Source organism: Plecotus auritus (genome assembly GCF_963455305.1).
Source record: "Plecotus auritus genome assembly, chromosome: 7".
NCBI lineage: Eukaryota > Metazoa > Chordata > Mammalia > Chiroptera > Vespertilionidae > Plecotus > Plecotus auritus.
The window spans coordinates 13,861,524-13,886,306 of NC_137774.1; the positions used below are offsets into that span (position 1 = coordinate 13,861,524).

Here is a 24,783-nt window from a genome sequence, read left to right on the forward strand (position 1 = left end):
GTGCACACGCCTGGGATTAGCCTGTGGTTGATCAACTCTTGTCAATCTTAACTATCAGATCTCTGGCAGCCTCACACCAGATCGGACAGGCATCTATAATGAAACTTTATTACAAAATTAAAAAGCAGAGATCTGTAACAAAAAATACACATTTGGGTTTGTATTACACCCAAGTCTGAGAGAATCTTAATATAAGCCACTTGAAGTAACACATTCTCATCCAAAAAATTTCAACAAATTTATACAATATTATTGAGCACTAATTCCTGTACAGCTTATTCTTACTAGTTTGGATCCAAGTATTCAAACATGAACCAGTCAGCTCTCTTGTTTTAAAAGTCTCAACTGAAGTTTCTCAATCACAGCAAAAGCCAAGAAATAACTGGAAGAATCATGTTTCCATGATAAAATTAAGACCAAAGATCCATGAGGGGCCAGAAGGAGTATTCAAGGATAAAAATCAAGTTTTCTCCCTAGGTTAGATAGTAACTAAAATGGGATCTTGGAATTCCCAACTTTTATTTGGTGTAATAGAGAAAATACAAAAAAAAAAAAAAAGGGTTGCTTGACACTATTTTTCTTAAGTGAAAACCGTCACCAAAAGAGGTTAGAAGACTTAAAGGCAAGTTCTTTCTCCAAAATGAGTAAATGACATCAGTTCTAATTCTTACTGAGGTTACAAACCAACCATTACCATATTATCTTCCATGTTAGGAGGGAAATTGGGAGGCAGGGAGAGATAAGGCCTGAGCCAGTTTTAAGTAGGAAGAGAACCAGCTTCTACCCTGAAGTTATTGCTAGAGGTTAACTGAGTTGCATATACATAGACCTGCTTCACAATGGAACTGAGTAGCTGAATCCTTTGCTAAACTGGTAGGCATTGTAAACTATAGTACTGACTGTCCAGCAAAAAATGTCTTCACAGGGAAATCTCCATTCCCCGGTTCCTACAAAGGCTATGGCCCAGAATTAAATCATCCAGGACTTGGTATAATGTTGAGGTAAGTGGCCCAGTGATTAGTTGACAACTAATGATGAAATTTGGTTTTCCCACGGGATTAGTGGTTGATGATGGAGGGAAAGCCAAGTATGTCTGTACCAATGAACAGGTCCTCTTGGAGGTTTCCCACTGCTTTCCAGAGTTACGATTGGTTCTTATCTTGGCTGCACTGCGGGGGAGGGTGTGTGCCAAGGCCCTCGGGAGTTTAGGGTTTGCATAGATCATCCATGGGTAATGGCAGCACACAGCTCCTCTGAGAGCATGTGTTTGTGCTTGGCCAAGCTGGTCCAGCAAACATTTCTTTAGCCCTTCAGTTCTTCCAGTGCTGTAAAGACCCTAAGAGGGCTCGAGAACACGACCTACTCATTGCACGACCCTTCCTAGAGAGCCCAGAGAATGCTTCTTCCTCATCTACCCCCACATCAGTAGACTGAGAAAGGAAACAGGAGGGAGTCCCCACCAAGCTGGGGAACTAAGGCTTCCAGCTGTCTGCTCAAGGGCTGAAACCAGCCTCATTCGGTGCCTGATACCTGGAGGGGCTCTGTGTCTCACAGATCTGGTCCCAGGAACTTATGAGAAGACTGGCTAGAGAGAGCCAGGCTCTTGGCCTAAGTCTCGATGCCTTGAGTGAAACCATGTTTGAATCTTGTGGGAAAGAGAGACTTCTTTCACAGGGGCGAGGGGTTTAGAACCCCTGTCCGTTGGAGAAGTCAGAGTTAAGCACAAAGCCTTTGATTCCACCCAACACTCCCCCTTTTCTCCAACTAAAATGAAGGATGGTGCTAAGTCGGGCCTCAAAAGCAGCGGAGATGATCCAGGCACCATCTCACAGACACTGGAACTTCCCAGCAGTTTGGGAACAAGATGCTTCGTTGGCTCCCAAGGTCGGGTTGGGAGACTGACAGCTAATCCCAGCACTGAAGGAAGCAGCTCTTAATGACTTGGAAGTTTTTCAATAGCATTTGTGTTTCATTTTCACCAGAGAGAAGTTGACTGGTCCAAATTCTGTCCTAGGGAGAATCATTATTGGTCTAGTAAGCTAACATCTTTTTGGTCTGAGGAAACAAATAGATTTTAGGCAATGTAGCAAGAAACTAGCGAAGGTAGGTTAAAGCAGAGAAAGCCAGTGAAATCAGAAATAAATCCAAATGTGCTGGGGAGGAAGAGAACCATTTCTACCAGGACTTCTGATTGGTGAAACACAGCCAGCAGCTCAGGGGGTGGGGTATAGGAGGAAGCGGGGAAGATACGGTCCAAGTTCTGGAAAGTCCTCTCTCCATCAGTTTCCATCACCCAAGATCATTGAAACAGGGACTTGCCCAAGCGATCTACATGTTCTCACTGCCTCGGGCTCTGCCAGCCAAGAGGTGCACCTCCGTGCAAGACAGGCATGCTCAGAGGTGACAGCATCTTTGCTTGCCCTGGTCTTGGGAACACTGCAGGTTTTGTCAGCCTGCCCCTCTGCAGCTGCCAACCCTGAGCCCAGAAACCTCGCACTGTGTCCCTGTAAGGCACTGAAGAAGCCGGTACCAAGCCCTCAGGACCGGAAGACGTGCACAGCTCGGATCACATACTGCCGACAGATGGGACACTCGTTCATACGCTTGCCACACTTGGTACAGGTTACCATGTGGCCACACTCCAGCAGAACACAGTCAATGGGTGAGTCCATGCAGATCCTGCACAGGTTCTCTTCCAGGCTGGGTGGCACTGCTCCCCCTGTACAAACACAGGGCAGGAGAGGGGCAGAGTGTGTGTATGAAGGTGGGAGAGCACAGGCACACTATGAACAAACCCCTAAAGCCCACACCTCCCCTCAACCAGGACCCCAAGGAAACACTCCTCCAGTAACCAATTCCATTGCTCTAAGCCGCACCTCCACACACCAGGTTTTAGACTTGAAGAACAAAGTATCTGTAGATCGTATGTTCTAAACATTTAGTTCTCATTTAGAACATTTAGTTCTCATGTTCTAAATACATTTAGTTCTCATGTTCTAAATGTATTTAGAACATGAGAACTAAATAAGCCAAGTCCTCAAAGCTCAAAAGAAATCATTTTCAGACAATTGCTGCTGTAATACAGAGAGTGAATGGCACTTAGGGACTCATTATCCCCTGAGGCAGAACATGCTGAAAAGATAAAAAGTGGTTCAGAAAAGTTTAGGTATAAATGCAACTGTAATGAGTGATTAAGGATAGCAAGGCTTACCTGTAAACATATCCCCAATTTAATAAAGCCAAGGACCAGGGGGCCCCCTGAGCTATCTTACAAACTCCCCTGCCTCCCAGGCATCCTCAGAAACTTCCTTGTACAAGAGCCCAACAGATTATGCAGGTCCCTCTTCTGTGCTGCACCCACAGGACTGCATGCGTACCTCCATGAGTGCTCAGCACACTGGGTTAGAATGTTTAAATTTTCCTATTTCTCTTCCCACTATACTATGAGTTCCTTAATCCAACAAATTCATTCCGTTTCTACAATTGCATTCTTAGTATTTGCTATGTGCTCTGAGGTCAGATATTCATCTTTGAATCCCTGAAACACCAGTCATGTGGTAGGTGTTCTCAAAATGTCTAATAAATTAACATCTCCCCAGGGAATAACAGCTCACACTTACGGAATGCTTGCAGGGACCAGACAAGGAAGGTCCTGAGAGCTTTGCATATTTTAACTCACTGAATCCTCACAAAACTACGAAGTACCTTCTCCTACTACTCATGTTATATATGAAGCAGCTGAGGCCAGAGTTCCGTGGCCTGCCCAAGGCACACATCTGCTAAATAGAGGAGCCAGAATTCAGATCCCAGGGGCCTTCTGGGCAGTGGCCAAGATGGTATTAAATGCTCAGTGCATAGAGTTCCTTCCTAACAGCTCACCCTCTTATCTGAGTGGTGAGACACAGTGGGCCAGCATCCTAGTTTAGCTGCACAAACAGAAAAACCTTCATGTCCAAAACCCCAGACACCCCAGCCAGGTAGCCTGGACGAGGTAGCCATAAATAGGGGACTGGGCTGTACCAGTCACCTCTACCATTCCCAAAGGAACCCCTCCCCCCACCCTCACCTTCCCCTTCCCCCACCCCCACCCCTCAGGGTTCTGTTGCTTCTGCACTTTCTTTTCCTGTTTCCTGAACTATTCAAAATAGAGGAGACTAGAAACACTGCAGTGGGCTGGCTGTGAAAGGTCATGAGACCTGTTTACCCCTTTGAGGAGCTATTAGCCCTAACAAGGAAGGTTTGGAAAGGGCTGAACTACACAAATACCTAAAGTGAGCAGGAATAATTGACAGAATGTCATCACTGATTGATTACTTCTCTCAGGAATAACAATAAACTCATCAACTCAGTTGCCAGCATTCTCCCAGGGAATCAGAAAAAGAAAGGAAGACACCAAGTAGATCAGCATGATCTTGGCACCAAGGTGAGGGAGTAGATCTAGAACCCCAAACGGTTTGGGGGAACTGAAAAGAGCTCAACTCTTGATAAGTTATCAGCCAGAAGACTCGGTCCCATTTTGAGCAAAAGGCCATTTTACTAAGTAATAATTCGGCGTCTTCTGAAAGTTTCAAAATGCTCTGCAGTCTCTTACACTACTCTGAGAATGTTCTCTCTTGGGGAGGAGCTCACAACCATACAGCCTTGAGGCTCTCACAAAGGTAGACCAGAGCGTTTTAGAATGATGCCAAACCCAGTCAGCTTCCCGCAGTGCATTCTGGGAGTACCCAAAGGCTCGGGTGGTCTTTAACACACAGGTGGATGTGTGGCAGCTGAGCTGGGATATGCATCTTGTGCCTACAGAGCACCATGTGTGACACCTGCCTGATCTGTCCCCAGGGCAGCTCGGGCCACTGCCCAGCCCTGGACAAACAAGGCTCGCTCAGATCATCACCTTTCTTCTTGGTCGGTACGGAAACTTAAACAACCCAAGTGATTTCCCTGAAGAGGAGAACTGAGTGTAGGGGAAGGTGTGCCTTAGGACTAGGACAATGAAAAATGAACCGCTTTGGTAAGTATTTCACAAATGCTGGCTTCTGAGTCTGGTAGCCCAGAGATGTGCCAATCAGTCTGCCCCCAGATATGCTGCCCTGGGAATTTCGAAAGATGCCGCGAAGCCCTGGCTCTCAGTGAATTTCCTCACACCCTCTGTCCAGATGTTGGCATGCTCAGACTTCCACTGGGGCTGAAGGAGGGGAAGGAGAGAAGAGCTAAGAGCATGAGCCATTCCCAAACAGACACAAATACATACCATTTTGGTCTTCGGCACCACACACTGAAAAGGAAAGAGAGAGAAGACATCTGAATATGTGATGATCCCAGGAAAGCCTCCAACCTCCCTGACTTCATTTCTGACCTCTGCTCTTTCCCTGCTGGGAACCAGGGTAGCCGAGAGCCCAGAGAAACACCCGCCCTCCCCACTCACTGCACACGCTGAGGACTCAGAAAGCTCCTGCTGGTGTGTCTGGTCTAGTCTCAGAACAGGGGGGCTCTACTGGTTTGCATGAACAAAACTGCCAAGCAGGAAGGGTACTGCATAAGCACAATACCTGTTCCTATTGCCTTTTTTAAAAATATACTTTTATTGATTTCAGAGAGGAAGGGAGAGGGAGACAGAGAGAGAAACACCAATGATGAGAGAGAATCATTGATCGGCTGCCTCTAGCACACCCCCTACTGGGGATCGAGCCCGCAGCGGGAACCCTTGACCAGAATCGAACCTGGGACCCTTCAGTCCACAGGCTGACCTCTATCCATTGAGCCAAACCGGCTAGGGCCCATTCCTATTGCTTTTAAAGCTAGCATTAAGTCAGGAAAGAAGGTAAAGTCTGTTCCAGTCAGCCAGGGCATCCTGATGAAGTTCCCATTGGGAGTTCCCATCTCCTGTTCTCTATGTCCTCACAACTCTAGGGCAATTCTGGGGACAGTCCCAAAGGGAAGAGTGAGCCTGATCAGGTGAATGGCCAGACGTCCCCAACTCTGATGAATCTGAGCTCCTGGGACAGGAGAGCCTGAAATCTGACTTCAATCACTGTTAGCATGCAAGGAATGGGAATGTTGAAGGAACTAAATCAGTTGGGGAGGAGAGGGAAGGGAGGGGAAGGGGAGAGGGTTCTAAGTGAGATCATTTCAGGATGTGCAGAGCTCAAAACAGCTAAATACGTTTCTCTTCTGCAGGACTTTCTGCCTTTACTAGTAAAGTATCTACCACGAATCAGTAACGGAGCGGCGAGGGCAGGGGCTGGGGGTGGGGTGTCATAGCAGAAAGTATTTTTTCCGAACTCACGTGATCACAGACCTAGACACTTTACTGGAAGTCACCTGAAAATGATACCATGTAGAATGATTTGGGAAATGAATAAAAGGAAAAGCCCAGGTACTAGTATAACAGTTCTTCACACAGTGTGCGCAAGGATTTGCTTCCTAATCTCCCTACTGTTTAATTTAAGTATTGTTGGAGGTAGTCGTGAGTGTGGTGGGGGTGACATACAGTGGGAAAGGCCATGAACTTAGACCAGGAAATTCTCAATTCCAATCTGGCTCTAAAATAGAAAGGGGATGAATAATGCCTATGTCATAGGCTGCTCTGGGGATTAAATAAATGTGTACAACGCCTAACCCAGTCCTGGCACTCAACTCCAAATGACAGCTATTACTAGATGGGGCAAACGTGTAAGGGGACTCCTTCTTGGAAGATGCTGTAATGCTGTGGAGTGACAGCTGCCACTCAGGCCCTCACCCAGGTGCTGGAGGCCCTTCTGATCCTTGTACAGCCGCGTCACCCTCTCCATCAGTTCCCACTTCTCACAGCAGCCCTTGTAGTTGACGAAGTTACGAGCCAGGATCTCTTTCAGCTGCCGCACATTGAGCCCTTCAATGTCTTCCAGGTCGGTCAAGTCAGACAGAGAAGCCCTCCGGCCCGGGACGAAGCTGTCCTCTGAGTCGACGGACTAAACAGGCAGAGATGAGACTGGTGGGCTAAGCTCTAAACTCCCCTGGCTCTCTCCCAAGGACCCCAAAGCACTCTCACACCGTCTTCTGGTGACTGACCTCAGAAGCAGGAACAGAGGCAGGGTGAGTACCTGGCACAGTGCTTTGCACTGAAAAAGACCAGTCCCTGCCTGGCCCACACTGCTCAGGCCCAACAGCCACAAACCCAGCAGCGCATGTAAGAGAAGGAGCACCGATTTCAGTCTGATGACCCCAACTTTGAATCCTAACCCCTCCACTGATTAATGCTGAGTAACATGTGGCGAGCTGCTCCTCTCTCCGAGCCTGCCTGCCCCCGCATGAAGGAGAGCAGTGCTAGCTCACTGGGTTCCTGTGAAGATTAAATGTGGCAGCACAAGCCTCCTCACATGGTGCTGGCCTTTCTCTCTCCCGCTGCAGAGATTTCTGCTTCCCCACGGAAGAGGCAGGCTTCCCTGGCGAGCAACCCTCTGTGGGCAACCCTGACCGTAACTCCGTGGCCCTAACGGCTGGGCCCTCTGGACTGGCCCCGCCATAGCTGAGGCCGGCCTCCCTCTCAGCTTTCCTCCTGATTATCTGACCTCCTTCCCCTGACAATGGCTACAATGTGCTCGAAGCAGAAGAACAATGAGATTTGCACAGCAGCACCTGGGGCCTGCACTCTGGCAGCTCTCAGAAAGTCAAGAGACTGGAAACTAATGGGCCATGCGACGCCCCAGTCTCCGCTGTGACCTCCCAACTCCGCACTGGCATGCTGATAGTTTCGAAGGAACATGAGCCCTGAAACAGAATTTCAGGACTATCATCACAGACTGATTCTCCTCTCCACTTCAGAGTCTGTTGAGAGGTTCCTAATAAAGCCCAAGCACATGAGGGAAAGGGCAACGCCAAGACCCAGACCCAGACCAAGCAGAGGCCCACCTGGGTCTCATCCTCAGCAGGTGCCCTGGCTGTGCTCTCCGGGTGGATGGGTTCTTCTTGGTCCTGAGACACGTGGCCATTGGCCTGTGGAAAGAGAAAGGTGCCATCACATCCGCAGAGATGGCCCAGGGATTAGCAGAGCATTGACCTGTCCTGAGCTCACAGCATGTCCCATGACTCCCACCTGCTCCTGAAATCTGTAGTCTCGCACGACAGCGTGACAAAAGCTTGCTCCCTAATACTGACTTTGTTAGGTAGAGAGCCAGAGTGCATGAATTCTGCCCACCGCCAGGATGGCATTACCCCACTCATCGCTGATGTTCCTTCAACACTCCGGTGGGAGAAAGATCCCGTGTCCACTGCAGGAGGCTGCTCGCTAACTGCCACTGACCCCAAACTGCCCTTTCTATAACGTCCACCCTCCATCCTTGGTTTGCCCCTCAGACCAATGTCTACTGCTTTTTTCAAACTGTTCATAGCATGTCTTTCCTTCCTCAATGCTAAATCCTCAACTGGCCCAGCTGAAACAGTTTCCGGACCCTCACCACCTTACTCCCTCTCTTCTGGCCCATCACCGCTCTCACATTCTGGAAATGGGTCCAACCCGCCCAGCAGGGCACACTATTACTAAGAGCTGCCTTAAAACCTGGTCAAACATTTATTTTAAAGCATCTAAGAGCCTACTAGCCTCAGACTACATAAGACCAATGCCTATGCTTAAAAAGTTTCACTCTGCTTAGAATTCTAACCTCTCAAACAGTTCTTCCTAGGTAACTTCTTCAGGTTTTGCCAAAGAGTACTCAGAACTATGAGTCTCTTAATCCCATCACCATCTAAGCCACAAGTCCCTTAACTAGATCCTTTTCACCCACTACTCCCCCCAGGCAAAGCCTCCTGTGAGCCCAAAGCAAAGAGGTGTCTGAGCCCATAGGCCTTTTCCAGTAGTGGGGACAGCCTAGGAAACCAGTCACCCGCTGGCCCCAGCCACTCATTCCCGATTAGGATCCGTACATGGAGCTAATTAAGAAGAGGCAAGCAACTACAGCAAGAACGAAAAGTAGAAATCGCCACCACCACCAAAAATGCCAAGAGAGAGTAAGATCACGTGTGTAGCAGAACAGGTACTGGGAGGCACCCGAAAGCATGTCTTTATCAACACCTCTCGTTTTCTCTCAGCTTCATGTAGATGTGGTACGGACTGGCCTCCTGGTGTCACCTGGGAGTTACAAAACAATCTTTCAGCGCCTAACCTGTTCCTGAATAGGCAGCTTTTGTAGGTCCATTTTTTTCTTGGAAAGAGAAACTGGATCTCATGCCGCAAAGCATATTGCCTTTGCCCACTGGCTAAATCAAAATCTACAACCAGCATCTGTCCAGTTTTGCTTACTCCATACACTTCCTTCCCTAGCAACGACTGCCAGGCACTACAGGTAACAGAGAGAGCCCTGGTGGAGCAAGCACTACGAGATCTGCACACTAGGTGCAGCTCACTGTGGAACTGTCAGGTGGCCGTGCACAAGTTACTTGACTCCCCCCGTGTGTGTTTTTCTGGCTTGCAAAATGTAGCGCTCTCCAGAACAGGGGATGTGAGCTGACGTGAAGGCCCTCTGAAAACATCGGAGATCAGAGAAGTGCCCAATTAGATCTGGCACATACTGTAAGCTGGAGGTGCATCTGAAAATTTCCAGTTAATGACAGGAAGCTTAAAACCTATTCCTTTCCGTGAAAAACCCACCTGAAGGCTCTTTGGGGGAAACCATTTGCTCAAGTTGCTCTCCTAGCTCCCCCTAAACAGAGAGGAGTGCTCGGCCAAGCACAGGGAGGAAGTCGCAGCAGGGGGTAAAACCTGCCCAGCAGAGAGAGAGCCGGAGCTTAGTGAAGAGTTAAACTCCAGCTGGGTGGAAAGCATGCTCAGCCAACAAGGGAGTGAGTGAGTTTACTGCAGGTAAAGTATGCTATCACGCTGGCCTTTAGGCCCCTCAGAGCTGAACCAGGGGGCCCGGTCCTGGCAAAAGAGGAGCTCATCAACGGGCAGCAGCCATCCACTCCCCGGGTGGGAACAGACAACGTGAGCACTATGCCAGCGCTAAGTAGCTCAAAGCTCTGTGGACGTGACATCACTCTAGTCAATCCTCCCACCACCTGGCAAGAACGAAAGTGGCCTGGGATTACAAACCTCATCTCACTGTTAAACACTCAAAGCTCACCCGGGGTGACCACAGAGTCAGTGACAAATTGGGTGTGGAAACTGAATGGATCTTCTAATCCCCCCACTAAGGCACTTAAGTTCACCTACAGGACACCATCACTCCTTACACAGTGGTCAAGTCCACCCGCCTCACTCCTATCCCAGTTAGGTCTGTGTGCCTACCTTCCCTCTTAGAGGCGCCTTCTGAGGGCAGAGACCATGCATTACTCATTCCTGGACTTCCCGGGCCTGTTCAGAACTCAGTCAATGTGCTGCTCTTAGCTCACCGTCCCCGGCCCCACTGGGAGGATGATGGGCAGCGTCCTGTCCATCCTCTGCCAACCACCTGCCCGAACAGTGACTGGCCGGAGGAGCAGTGCCCTTGTCTTGGTCATTGTGCTTCCCGGCTCTCCCTTCCCTCTCATGTTCCTTCCTTTCCTATGCGCCTTGGGATGGCTACTAAGGACCCAGTTCCCTACCCCGCTAAGAAAGCCCACAATACAGGTGAGTCCGTGGGAGAGCACTTTGAACAGAACTAAATTTGGAGAGTTAACTGAGTTTTCTCAAGTATTTCTGGAACAATGAATCTTTTTAATGTCTAACTGGGATATATATATATTAAAAAACACCAAAAACCTGGGACTGTGCGTTAACACCTCTGAAAAAAGCCAAAACCTGAGTGTGGTTTCAAGGAAATACCACTCACGCATCAGTAGGCAGCAAGGTTTCACATCATCAAGACACTTAAGCTGCCACCCCACTCCCACAAGCAGGCAGGAGGGGAAGCGAGCCCTCCAACTGGCAGAGACTGCCAACGAGCCGTACCTGCTGATTTTCCTGAGCCTGGGCGGGAGGAACAGAAGCGGCTTGTGAGGGTGAAGAAGGGAGGCTGGGTGAGGTAGGAGGTATTGTGCTGGCATGAGGCTGGGTCAGGAAGGCCTGCTGCTCAGGGAAGTCCGGGGAAAAGGTGGGGGCACGAGTCCTGCCCTCCTGGGAGATTACAGGCTGCTGGCCAAGCACCAAGAGCACCAGCTCCTCTTTTTCCCGGCACATTTCAGTAGAGATGTCATGGAGGTTGAGATAGTCCCGCAGGTCCTTCACCTTCATCTTCATGAGCTCCTCCCGCTGAAAGGCTGTTGCTCGGAATCGTTGGCAGAGAAGGCAGAGGCGGGGCCCATTTCCCACTTGGCTCGAACAGGTCATGCAGAAATTTTTCTTACAGTCCAGGCAGGTCTGCTGCTTAGAGCAAGAGGCAGAGGAAACCACATCAGACTCTGAGAACAAGACAGAGTGGGCTGGGAGCTTAGGGCTGCCAAGACGAGCGAGACCGCCAATCACGCTTTAACTAAGCTATCTCCTATATCTAAGGATGCAAGCTAACTTGAAGATTTCAGGTAAAAAGCACTCAGATAGCAGACCCTCTGTATGCATCTGTGTATCCATGTACAGGACACTACGTTTATTATCCCATGTGGGGCTTTATTTGTTTTATTGAGAGAGAAACAAAGGCTATTAAGACTACCAGGTTTAGAATAAAAAAATCCCTACATTTTGCCCTGGCTGGTGTGGCTCAGTAGGTTGGGTGTCATCCCAGGCACTGAGAGATTGGGGTTCAATTTCCAGTTAGGGCTCATGCCAGGGTTGTGGGCTCGATCCCCAGTAGGGGGTGTGCAGGAGGCAGCTAATTGATGTTATTCTCACATTGATGTTTCTTCTCCCTTCCTCTCTCTCTAAAAAAATCAATAAACTATTCTTTAAAAATAAAATCCCTACATTTTTATTGTCTCGCTCCTCCATTTCTGTGGTGTCACCTTGGGTGTAACTTAACTTCTCTTGCCCTCAGTTTCCTCATCTGCAAAATGGGGTGGTAATAGTATCTACCTCATAGGATTGTTGTAAAGTTAAGAGATAATGCATGTAGCATAGGGGTCCACAATAAGTGTAACTGTTTAATTATTATTATTGCTAGGAAATATAAGCTAACGATGAGAGGCAGGATTCAAATCCTGAACTATGATTGTATTTATTGCTGAGATATGAAAGCAAATGTATAAAGGTTGTGGTGGTGGTTATTATTACTATCATTAATTAAATTTACTGAGGGCCACTCTATGCTAGAGCTATACCTAGCTTGTCATTTAAATCTCAAAGCAACCCTGCAAAGTAGGTATTCATGTACCTCTGTGTTTCACAAAGCAACTGAGGCCTAGAGTTAGAAGAATCATATTCACGGGCAGACAGCAAGCAGCAGAGCTAGGATTCATACCCAAGGTCTGTCTGAGCTTGATGCCCACAGTCATGTCTTTCCACCAGGCCATGTTGCCTAATTCAGCCCCATTCAAGCTGACAGTGGTACTGGGTCAAGAGCCTGGCTCTCCATCTCCAAACTCCCAACCCAGTGCCCCACCCAGAGGCTGGTGCCCAGGCTCCCTCACCCCCGGAAGGCCCACTCAGAGCTCTGGGAATTCAGTGGGGCAGGAGAGCACATCCAAGACAAATATTTAGATAGCTATAGGAGGCCCTCTGGACATGATTAGGGAGCTCTCGTTTGTGAAAGTACAGAGTGTCTCAGAGGGCAACAAGAAGGCCTGGCAGGCAAGCTGGCACCGCCTGGCAGCAGCAGCTCCCGCAATCACAGACAACACAATACATGACGGCTTGCTCAACTCGCAGGAAGCAAATCCTCAGCCTCTTGCCCCACAGGCTGAGCGAGCACAGTGACATCTCACTGAGCTGTTGCAGCCAGGAGCAGGTCACACTCCCACAGGAGAGGTAACTCCTGGCACACTGGGATGATCCTAAAGGGCACACTCACTCATCGTTTATGGAAATAAAAACCTTTTCATCCTGTGGTGCCTTAAGTATTAACCTCAACATTTCTGCTCCTCCTTTTCTATTCAAGCCAACAAGAATGCCCAAGAGACTTAGATTCTCGCAGGCAAAATCACAGACATTGGTGGGGGGCTGAAGCACAAGTCTGCAGAGCTGAGACAGCTATATTTAGTCTTGTCTAAGTGTCATTCATGTAGTGAGGGGAGGCGGGCATAATGTTTACCACCCAGTTGACTATAAATACTTAGAAGGCATTGCGAAAGGATACATATCAAGTTCCCTATTCTCCACACAGTTATAACCAGACAATAAAATGTTCAAAACTGACTTCAAAGGACGCAAGGCTGCACTCGCTTCCTAATGGTCTGGGACCAAGAGCAACTCAGGTGGAAAACGGATATCTTGGGGTTTGGGGGTTCATTCATACCAGAAGCTTTGCTATTGGGAAAAAAATGTGTTTAGGATGACTGATAGTGAAATGAAGAGGCTTCAATGTCACAATGCTGTAGGTCCTGACATGGACCATTACTTGTCAATGCAGTTTGACAAGACCTAGCTTGACACAATTAAAAAGCCCTGAGTTGCTCAATCAGCCCAGCTCTAAACAACGCTCTCCTCTTTCTTCTAAAGTGTGTGGTTTAGCTCAGCCAGCGTGGTTCAGTGGTTGAGCATCAACCCATGAACCAGGAGGTCGAGGTTCGATTCCCAGTCAGGGCATATTGCCCGGGTTGCGGGCTCAATCCCCAGTGTGGGGTGTGCAGGAGGCAGATCAATGATTCTCTCTCTCCCTCTTCCTTCCTCTGTGAAATAAATATTTTTTTTTAATTTTTTTTAAGTGTGTGTGGTTTATTGGGTGCAAGATCAGCAACCTAGCTTTTATGTCCACCACCATCCAACAGGGACTCTGAAGTCAGCCTGCATCCGAAACACACCCTAAAGGAGAAAGAGAGCTCGAGGCTAAAATCCCAGTTTGCAGAGGCAGGAGAGAACAAAGGAAAGGGAAATACAGCTGGCCATCAACAAATGTGGGCAGAATGAGCCAAAGAATCATGCACGTATGAATTCTAGCAAATGGTGCAAACCAGCGGAGTAACAAGGTAGCATGAAAGATAAGTTGGTGGAGCCAACGTGCCTGCATAAATGCCAAGAGAACACACACATCCAGCATTTAAAAGGCCGGCAGTGGAACCTCAGCCAGACACTGCCCTTCATGGATGCCAGGGGAGATGCTCTCCTTTGTTAATCCGCCCCTCACTTACTCCACCCCCCATATTCCCTGGCATTTTCTCACCCTCCCGGCCCCTCCTCCTCATGGCCCTTCCTACAGGCATTCATTGCTGCATCCCCCCGAGAGGGGAAAGGGCAGCCAGGAGTGACACACTCAGGATAAGTCCTGGCTGTCCACTTTCTAGCTAAGGGAACTTGTGCAAAACAGATGACCTCCCAGAGCATCAGATCCCCCACCGGAGAAGTCAGGTGGTCTGTCGGCCTAAGGACTACTGGAGGTATCTCATGAGATCATGTATATTGAACCTTAGCATACGGTGGTATGGTACTCACAAACGGGTTCCTTCTTGCCTCATCTCTGAGCTTTTGCAATACCTAGGAACCCAGCCCCTCTTTCCACTCAGAGAGTTGAATACCTCATCCATGTTTCCAAACACAGATTCATCTTCCTCCGCAAACTGATCCAACTGAAGAGGCTGAATGCCAAACTCGCTACAGAACTGTCAGGGCTGCTAGCACCGGTAGGTATTATTAGCAATCCAGACGGGATAGCTGGCTTGTGGCAAAAACAGCCTGCCATTTCTCTATAAGCCTGGAAACTCTGGGAAGGCAGGAGATACATCTTTCTTAGGTTCTCTCTGTGAAATCCCTAATGTTATCTGTGCTTTGTACCGAATGAGCATTCAGAAAATACTGACCACATGAAGAAAAGGAAGGTAGTAGGATCCCTGTAATCATTTAAATTCAACCGCTTCAGACAAGACATTTAAAAAGCCCATGGCTGTTAAACGCCAAACCCTTCTGATAAGAATGTTGATCCACTTAAGCATGAAATTACAAATGAAAATTTCTAATTGGAGAAAACATCCTTAATATTCACAAAATTCACTGTGAATCACACAAAATTATTTCTTACTTTTGTAACAAGAAAATATCCAAACTGGAACTTGCCTCCCCCCCGCCACCCCCCACAAAAGTGTTCTTGCTTCTGCTTTCTATCTTCTTTGTATGGCTATGTATTTGCCCCACCTCCCGTCAGGCTGCAAGCTCTCTATTAGGCAGGCATGACTTACTTCGTCTCTGCCTGTCTAGCCCAGGCAATGCCTGAGACACAGTAGATATTCAATCATTTATTTTTCCAATAAATAGGGGGGGAAAGTTCCTTATTTTGATCATTTGCGATGCTCCTAGGCACAATGACCAATATCCTGTCATCTTCAAATTTACCTTCTTCCCCTACATTTCATCTGTCTTCATAGCAAGTAACTTAGTGTCCGAGTCTCCTATTTTTTACCTGTAAAATGGGTTAACAAGTACTACTTCACAGAGAATGGCATGAAGAGGTGCTCACTAAATGAGCTATATGATCAGTCTCAGCCACCACCCTAGACCAGCCTCGGATCACTTCTCACCAGGTGTCAAGTGGGCAAAAGTCCCTGAGTGCTACACCTGTTGCTAGTGAAGCCATGTCTACTGCCTGAAACAGGACTGATCAGTCTTCTTTTGTGTAACGTCCTTCTGATGGCTCCAAGCTCCTTGCTACGGCAGTCATGGCCCTTCACCACCTGATCCCACCTTCGTTCTACCCTAACTTCCCAAGCATCCTGCACGCCGGCCAAACAGGCCACTCACAATTCCCAAATACGCCTTGCACTTGCCCCACATCTGGTACCTTCACTTCAGCCACTGCTCTGCAAATCAATAAACCTTCCTAGAATTATCAGCTAGAATGACGAATTTACCAGCAACCCGATTCCCAGTACTCACCTTACTCAGCTGACTCCTAGCAGTTCTTGGCAAAGGTGGGCCTCCTTAATCAGAGAGGAAGCGCCTGAGGGAAAAGGCCTAAGGTCCTCCTCTCCTCTAACCTCTATCTCCACAAAGCTAGACCTCTAGCAGCTAGCAGGCTGCCAGTGCAGGACTGGCCTCGATGAACATCCTCAGCATGGAATTGTCAGCCACAAAGCAATGAAAGTAGAAACTCTCTGGTCTACTTTCTCTTTTTCAAACTGTTCTCACCTCAATTGTCCATTATTTATTTAAATTTTTTATTGCCTAACCACTATGTGGCGGTCACTGTTCTAAGCACTGGGGATAAAAGGCTGTGAACAAAATGGATAAGATCTCTGTTCCTATGTACCACCTGAGAAGACAGGCAACCCACAAACATATTTACGTCAGGCAGTGAACTATAAAGAAAAATAAAGCGTCTTCCCTTCCTCACCCAACCATCGTTCTCCTGTCTCTGGGGGAGCTTTCCTCGCTCATTCTAGTTCTCCCTCTGGCTGAGAAATGTCAAGAACTCATTAGATCCCCTGGTTCTCCCAAGGTTTAAACATGCTTGACATGCTGAACCCCTAAGCCTGGATCACCATCACTGTCCTGTGCTCTTTCTCTCTCCATTTCCACTCCATAAAGTATAACTAACATGTTTTAAGAAGGTGGTCACAATCTCCCACAGATACTGAGAAACTGCAGTTAAATTTCGGGGGAGTCAAAAGCTATACATGTATCTATGGTGGGAGGGGGGTTGTCAGCACTCCTAACCCCCACACTGTTCAAAGGCCAACTGTAAGTGTGTGTGTATGTATGTATATATATATATATATAGATAGCTATATATAGGTATCTATACTAATAATAGGGTAATATGAAAATTGGTCAGGATGTCGTCACAGTAACAACCAATCAGCAGGCTGCGTGCTCAGCAGGCGCGGGTGGGCAGGGACTTGCAGTGTCGGGGACGCAGGTGGGGCCGCAGCAGAGAGGCCTCTCAGCCCCGGCCCCGGGTCTGCAGGCATGTGGAAGTCCGCAGGCCTCCACTGCAGCCTGGCCCAGGGGTCCACAGGCCTCCCCTGGCTCCGGCCTACCTCTTTGGGGCAATGGATCAAGGGGCTCCCGCACTGTGACAGGGCACAGGCCAGGCTTGGAGACCCCTCCCCCAGCCCCGAGTGCATCATTTTCGTGCACCGGGCCACTAGTAGATATATAACAGTAATGTGGAGGTAACTACCAAAAGAACCAGCCCAAAGAACTGAAAGTAGCTGCCTCTGAGAAGAGCGAAATGAGAAGAGGGGGGTTCTATTGCTTGTAACAAACTTTTTGAACAATTTGGCTCTAAGCTATATACTTCTGTAACTGTAATAATTTTTTAAATTGTTGAATAACAATAAAAGGTTATACACTACCAGGTTAAAAAAAAAAAAAGGTTCAAATAAGCCTACTACAAATTCATGCTGCTCATTTACACAAGGGTTTTTCCTATTCCTTCTTGCCAATTACTTTGCCACTTCTATCAGCAGTTGTTCCTAACACTCCTCACAGTATAGCTGTGAGAACAGCAGCTCTGGCTATCCAACAGTCTCTTGATGTACCTGAGGAGTCCTTGGAACTACTGCCTTAGATAAAGAGAACGATTTCTTCATCTGTGAAGTGGGAATAAATAATAGTACAGATTTCATAGGCTTTTGTAAGGAACCAATGAAGATAAGGCATTTGAAATGCCAAACTCAGCACCAGGCATGTGACGAATACCCAACAGCCCTCCTTCCATCTCATCTCAGATCCTAACTCCACCCCACCGTCTCCATCACTGAGAAGACTGAGGCCACGTGGCACCGAGTTCCTTCTATTCTCCACTTCGGTCTCAATCTATTGACGCAACCTTTTGTCTAAGTATAAAAGGAGGGCACCTCTGCCCACCGAGCCACGGCGCCCTGACCGCCTGCAGCAGCCTCTCTGGCTGAGTTCTTGGGTAGCTAAGCAATCACAATAAAGCTATGCCACGTGCCCGCCCGCCTTTGCTGCACTACAGTGAAGTGCAGGCCAAATCCAACCTACAGGGTAAAAGGCCAATCCTCCACCATTTACAGACAGAAAGGGCAGGTGGCTCAACGCTTCACGCCACATTCCAAGCGGCAGAAGTTCTGACATGTGAATGTCTTCTGGGAGACAGCTGGGGGGGTCAAAGACCTGGTGTGAATCCTGACTCTGCCGTTAATAACTATGTGATCTTGAGGTTCTACCTAAGGAGGGAAGAGAAGCAGTATTTTAATGTCTCTTATGCTATTTGTCTGGAACTTCACACAGTTTCCTTTTAACTGGTAAACTCTAAGCCCTGGTTTCTCATAAAATGGGAGTTTAGGAACCCTAAAGCCTACATCATAGAGTTATTGTGAGGATTAAATGAAACAAATCTAAATTGCTTAAAACAGTCCTGGCATACAGCAGATGGTTTAAAAAGGGTTTCTTCCTCTCAATTTTCCTATTATCACCATTTTAACATCCCATTCTGGGTTGCAAACCTCTCCTTTTACCGAAGAATGCAGAATACAGTTCTTTCTCCAGGTCAAGGTTCACCAGTCAGCTCTAATGGCGCTTGACCAGAGAGCACACTGCCTCTGGGAGTTGACAAAGGGAGGGCCCACACCCACACACCATTACCCAGCCAGTAAGTTTCCTTCCTGCTCACTAATCTGGAAAACATGCCATGGAGCATTTCAAATCGCCACAGTATATAAGCTCCAGTCGGCGTTGTTAAGGTCCTGACGTACCGGAGACGTCCGTGGCATTGCTTTCGCTAAAATGAACAAGTTAATCTGCAGTCAGGCTATTTATGAGGACAGCTAATGAAGGCAATAGCATGGAGTGCCTGCTGCATTCCAGGCATTGAACGTACTGGCCTTTGTAGCTTGTCTCATTCTATTCTCACAACACTGTGAGATGGGTACAGCTACTACATCCCCACTTCATAATCGAGGAAAAGGATCTCAAGCAAGGTTAAGTCACACAGCTAGTAAATGGCAAAGCTGAGATCTAGATTCAGTCTAGCAGGCTCCAAATCTATGCTGAGATGCTTTGATTTTGCTTGGTTAGTTTTTCCTTGATTGCTTTTGCGAAACGAATGGGTCTGGGTTACTGGCATTGCATAAGCAGAGGCAAGGCAAGAGGCAGGATAGAAAGGCCAGGGAGCTGGCCCAAGGGCCTGAGGTGGTCAACACTCACCTTCCTGGCCATGTTTGCGAAGTGGGCCCCACAGGCCTTACAGCTTGGTTCCGAGCCTGTTGGGGAAGGAAAGGAGCTGTACCCAGGATTGGAATAGGCCTGCGCCCTGGCTCCCTGGGGTGGTGCGGCCTCCTCAGGCTGTCCATCCACGCAGAACCAGTTGCAACAGGTTGCCCACATGATAAAATCTGGTGAACGGGAGGGAAAGGAAAAAGGTCAGAATTAAGACACACCTCTAGTGCATTCCCATTCCTGAGGGCACAGGTGAGCTGGGACACTCAAACCACTCCTGCTGCCAGAGTCAAGGCAGAATATGTTGGGCCACTGGTTTCCTGCCACCTCCTGCACCACCACGTCACCTTTGCCCATAAGAAGCGACTACAGACACCTGATCTGCCAGGATAGCATGGGCGGCCAAGTTGGCACACTACCTTTGAAAGGTTGCTGATCCATGTTTGGGTTTAATCTGAGATCTAACTTCAAATAAAATCTCTTGCTGTAGCGATTACAAGGGGCCTAACGCCCACTTTATTCAGGAACATGACCTTCCCCTAGAGCTCACAGACACAACTTCATCATGCATACACACGGCATAATTCCATGCTCACACTGACTATGTGAAAAGGTATTATTTCCTGTATACAGGTGAGAAGTCAAGGTCACACACTAATATATAGAAAATCAAGATTTGGAAAACCCAGGTCCTTCTGACTCTAAACCTCAAGTTCTGCTCCCTGCACCATGCTGCTGCCCCTTGGTTCCCCTCCCACCAGCAGCAGAACTAACTACTCTGACATTTGTAGCTGCAATCCCACGTAAGCTTCCATCACAGCACCTATAGCAGCTGGCTGCAGATACGCTCACCCTTTGTTTTCTAACGCTAAACCACCGGTTTCTGGAGAGAAGTAACCACTTCTTATTCTCGCCTGTACCTTCCCCTAGCAGTGTCGTGCACAGAGTAGATGCTCAGTAAATAAAATTCAGCTTCACTGCTCAATCAGTGCCTCTGTGAATTTATTAAAAAGTGTTGGATTATTATTCCCATTTGACATACCAAATACAGGTACTAGGGACAAAGGGATTGGTGATTTTTTTTTTTAATAATCCTGCAAGTCCCCAGTGGGGATCGAGCCCACAACCCAGGCATGTGCCCTTGACCGGAATGGAACCCGCGACCTTTCAGTTTGCAGGCCAATGCTCTATCCAAACCGGCCAGGGCGGGATTGGTGATTTTTTAAGATCACAAAACAAAGAGGAGTTAATCTCCCAAATGTCAGAATAACCTAAAGATGGCAAGACAGTCCACTAAAATGCCAAGTAATGCCGTGATAAAGTACGAGTGTGCTTTTCTCAGTAGACCAAGGCAGTCAACATGGACATTTTGAGCCTGAACTCTATGTTTACAGAGATAATAAGTGGAACATTTAGTGTTATTACTCAATAATCAGTTCACATAAAAGAATGGTACTTTCTGCACTGCCTCCTGACTTCTTGAAAGTGCCTTTGTGAAATCATAGTTCAAAGATATGATAAGCTGGAAGGAACTAAGAAGCCAACAGGTTCAGCCTTGGCCCTTTTATAGAGGAAAAGCAAAAGGCCAGTAGAGGGAATAACTTCCTGGTTCACACAGCTATAACGTCAGGCCTCTTGACTACTCTAGGGCCTTTTTAGCTTCCCAACACTTGCCTCCAATACACCTGTGATATAATTCATTCACTTTTGTAGGTGGATCCAATTTACATCTGCCACACCCCACCCCAAACACTTACCTGTGACCCCATGAGAACAGGTACCATTAGTCACACAGTATTCAGCAGATAGGTGGCTCAACAAGTACTACTGAGTGAATGAATCACACACCATATTTAAATCTTAACTAAGCACACATTTGCTCCATTTCCTACACATCCCCCTCTGACTCACTAGTACTTGCATGAAGACTCCTACTTTCCACAGACCGGGGTGGGGGGTGGGGGGAGGGTGCGTAATCTGCCTTACTGGTAATGAACAGTTCACATGGAATAATGAAGAAAAGAGCAGTTAATTAAACGAGTTCTCTGTTGTCAAGAGAATGGAGACAACAGTGGTGTGGTAGCCCTCTGAAGGAGGGATTCTGTAATTCTTTAAATCATCGACTGATGGGAACACCTGTGACAGTGTAATAATACAAAGAACATATAGGATCTGGGTAAAACAGAGGTCCCAAGCCCCGTTTATGGGCCATGTTACCCAAGTCATAACCTGTCTGTACTTCATTTTTCTCATTCTCTGGCTGTGAAGCACTAAATAAACATTCGTTGTTGCTACTGTCATCGTAACAGTATTTTGACTACAACTTCTCTGGGAATGCATAGGCAAGAAGCAAACCTAGAGATTTCACGGCTACGATGTGGCTTTCTGGGCTTGTCCCAGATCTCTGCCAGAATTAGCAGTCTGTGTCAATGAACTGAAAAGGTAGGGGAAGGGAGAAAGGAAACAGTCTTGGATGAATCCCAGGGACTCTGACTTGCACAACAGGACAGACAGTGGGATCACTAACTGGGATAAAGCCCTCAGGAAGAGGCATGTACCTGTGTGTGGAGGGGGCAGGCTAAGATGATGAGTTTTGTACTGTGGGACATGCTGATGTATGCACAGCACACAGGGGTTTGGTCTCAGTTGAAGATGAAGGTTTGGGAATCCTCAGCCTTCTACAAGTATGTAAATAAACCCAGAGTGGGGCAAAAGACTGGTGGATGGTCGAGGGCAGAAAAGAGGTGGGTCTGTGAGAACCCTTGGGAAGACCCGATCTACAGGGCAAGCAGAGGAAAACCAACCAGCAGAACAGAGAAAGGAAGAATGTTCAGAGGTGGGAAAACTGAAAGAGTTATGAGTTTCAAGAAGAAATTATCCACGCTAGCTAATGACCCAGAGGGTAGAACAAAATAAAAAATGCAAAACGGACTAGTTTTAGGAACATGTGGGTATGCTCTTTGCCTGAGCAGTTTAGGAAGATAACCACAGGTTGGGAAGTGAATGAGAAGTGAGGATTTGCCAGACTCTAAGCATCAATTATTCTTTCAAGAAACTTTTGACTGTGAATAGGAGAGAGAAGGCAACAGCTGAAGAAGATCCAGGTCACTAAAATAGAGAGAAATGTAGACATATTTGAAGACTGTAGAGAAACCGCCGAAGATTAAGAGGTTGTAGAGGAAGGAAGCTAGTGAGAAAGCATGGGAGTAAGGGCCAGAGTAGCAGGAAACGTGACACCTAGGGATCAGTCAGACCCTGGGTAGACACTTCTGGGCAGGAGAAAAGCCACCTCTCACTAGAAGTAAAGACAGATAAAACCAAAGATAAGCTTACAGCATTAGCAGAGAAAAATGAAATAAAAAGGAAAAGGAGGGGAAATGATAGATTTAACCATGAGAAAACACATTTTCCTCCACACTAGGAATACACATGTTGCAACTGTTTCCTAAGAGATAAGAACTTCGCCACAACGGGTAAATGCACGTGGTAAGCACCATCAGTAGGAACCAGTATGTTCCCAATGAAAGCTGGCCCGCTGTATACTGTTCCAACTCGTGCTTTATTTCCGAAGCACCAGCTATGTGCTGGGCACTGGGGTTTACCAAAAGTGGTTCTGACAAGGTCCTTGCACCCAGGGGACTTCAGCCCAGTAAGGCACTACAGCTCACCCTGACACAAAAGCTAAGAGAGCTCTCCCTCAGTTGGGAGTCAGGAGAATGAGTCATCCCTAGCACTACTTTCATTCTCTTAACTTTGTATCTAATCTTAACTGCCTCCTCTAGGGAGCCTTGGAAGAAAAGCCCTTGGCCTGTGTAAGTATTTGGCTACTCTTACAAGGTCTTGGCTCTGTGAGACTTGAAATTTGTCACTGTTATTTCATAAGCCCCATGTTTGAGCGAAGCACAGTCTTATCCTGGGGATATGTATATGTGGAAGAAGGGGTTATTATGGAAAGGGCCAGATGGAAAGAATCCCCAGTGCTAACATACCTCACACCTGCTCACTCAAACAGAACAAGTTCACCAGTCGACAGACTAGGCTTTTACGCTTTTTGACATATATTTACATACCAAAAAGACACATTTCCTAACGTGGTCAGTTAAAAGTACTCTCTTCTCCCCCCCCCCCCCAGTGTGTTCAATGGTTAGAGCGCTGGCCTGTGCACCAAAGGGTCAGGGTTTAATACCTGGTCAGGGGCAAGTACCTGGGTTTGCTGGTTCCATCCCTGCCCTGGTGGGAGCATTTGCGGGGCAACCAATGGATGTGTCCTTCTCACATAGATGTTTCTCTCTCTCTCTCCCCCTCCCTCTCTTCCACTCTCTCTAAAAAAAATTATATAAATATATATCCATTCATCCTGGGTGAGGGTTAACAACAACAACAAAAAAGTACTCTCTTGCCAAACTGGAAAACCCTAAGTCTAAATAATAACTATCTTCAGGGTTATTTTGGGGAGTGAAAGAGTTTGTAATTTTAACATTGCCATACAAACCACACATTTTTCTCTTGGGAATATTTTTTTCATCCCTCAGCCCTAAACAAATTCAAATACATGGCATCTGATTATGTAACTTAAAGGACTGAAAGTGGAACCAATTGTGAGGTGTATAAAGAAGTCTCCCTATGTTAACAACTTTGAAAAACTTCCTTCTCAGATCTGCAAACCTCCTTCTGATCTTGAAAGAAAATTATTAAATCCTCACTGAGGGCTTGAAAATCCCTTCTCCAAATCCCTCACCCTCTTCAGAAAAGAGGGACTGGGAGATTTAATCCTCAAACGCGGTCTCTCACTGCTCTCCCACTGAGTGTGTTTGAAAACTGCCACGCTCTCCTCCTCCACTTTGCCTGCAGGGGAGAAGGAGGAAAGATGTAGGGCTGGGGTGAACAAGAAAACTGACATTCCCTGGGGAAGAGTCCTGTGGTGTGAGGCAAGAACGGCACACGAGATTCTGTCAGCTTGGAAAGTATGCTGCTATTTCTTGGGAGACTGATCCCTGCTGAACAGGAAAATTACAGTGGTACCCCAGGGTAAGACAGATGACTTATCCCAGGTCGGGTGAGTACAGTCAGAGGCAGGAGGGGAGGTAATGTGATTTCTTCCTACACAACCACTTCACTGTTCACCTGATCAAGTCAAATAATTTTAAGTGGATCAGTGGTTGTCATGGGCTTTACCATGGAGCAGAGAAGGGTCAGAATGGTCCCTAGCCTGGCCCGCGTGGCTCAGTGGTTGAACGTCAACCTATGAACCAGAGGGCCATGGTTCGATTCCCTGTTGGGGAACATGCCCAAGTTACGGGCTCGATCCTCAGTGTGGGGTGTGCAGGAGACAGCCAATCAATGATTCTCTTTCATCATTGATGTTTCTATCTCTCCCTTCCACTCTGAAAGCAATAAAAATATATTTTTAAAAAAGAATGGCCACATGGCACAGAGGGGTCAGAATGTCAGTGTCCTAGTAAAATTAGCGCTAGTGTGCAGTACGACTCCAAAAGCATCTTGCTAACCACCAAATTCTACAGCAGTAAAGTCAAGTCCCCACGATTCTCATCCAGTCTGTTGTCATTTTAATTGACTGGTCTGTGTGTCCAAGCACCCCTGCAACAACAGGCTTCACAAGGATGCAGAGACAG

The 24,783-nt window shown here is 47.4% G+C and overlaps 1 protein-coding gene across 4 annotated transcripts in view; it reads right to left on the minus strand.

Moving 5' to 3' along the window:
* Positions 1 to 502: 502 nt before the first annotated feature.
* The window catches only part of RFFL (ring finger and FYVE like domain containing E3 ubiquitin protein ligase), a 74,639-nt gene continuing 50,358 nt past the window's right edge, over positions 503 to 24,783 (minus strand). For all 4 annotated transcript variants that reach the window (XM_080679858.1, XM_080679857.1, XM_080679856.1 and 1 more), the window contains 6 exons: positions 19,139 to 19,326; positions 10,901 to 11,311; positions 7,888 to 7,971; positions 6,737 to 6,947; positions 5,249 to 5,272; positions 503 to 2,719 (listed from right to left, as the gene is read on the minus strand). In XM_080679858.1, coding sequence (XP_080535984.1) covers positions 2,538 to 2,719; positions 5,249 to 5,272; positions 6,737 to 6,947; positions 7,888 to 7,971; positions 10,901 to 11,311; positions 19,139 to 19,318 — 1,092 coding nt within the window. In that variant the 5' untranslated portion in view covers positions 19,319 to 19,326 and the 3' untranslated portion in view covers positions 503 to 2,537. The remainder of the gene's footprint in view (positions 2,720 to 5,248; positions 5,273 to 6,736; positions 6,948 to 7,887; positions 7,972 to 10,900; positions 11,312 to 19,138; positions 19,327 to 24,783) is intronic.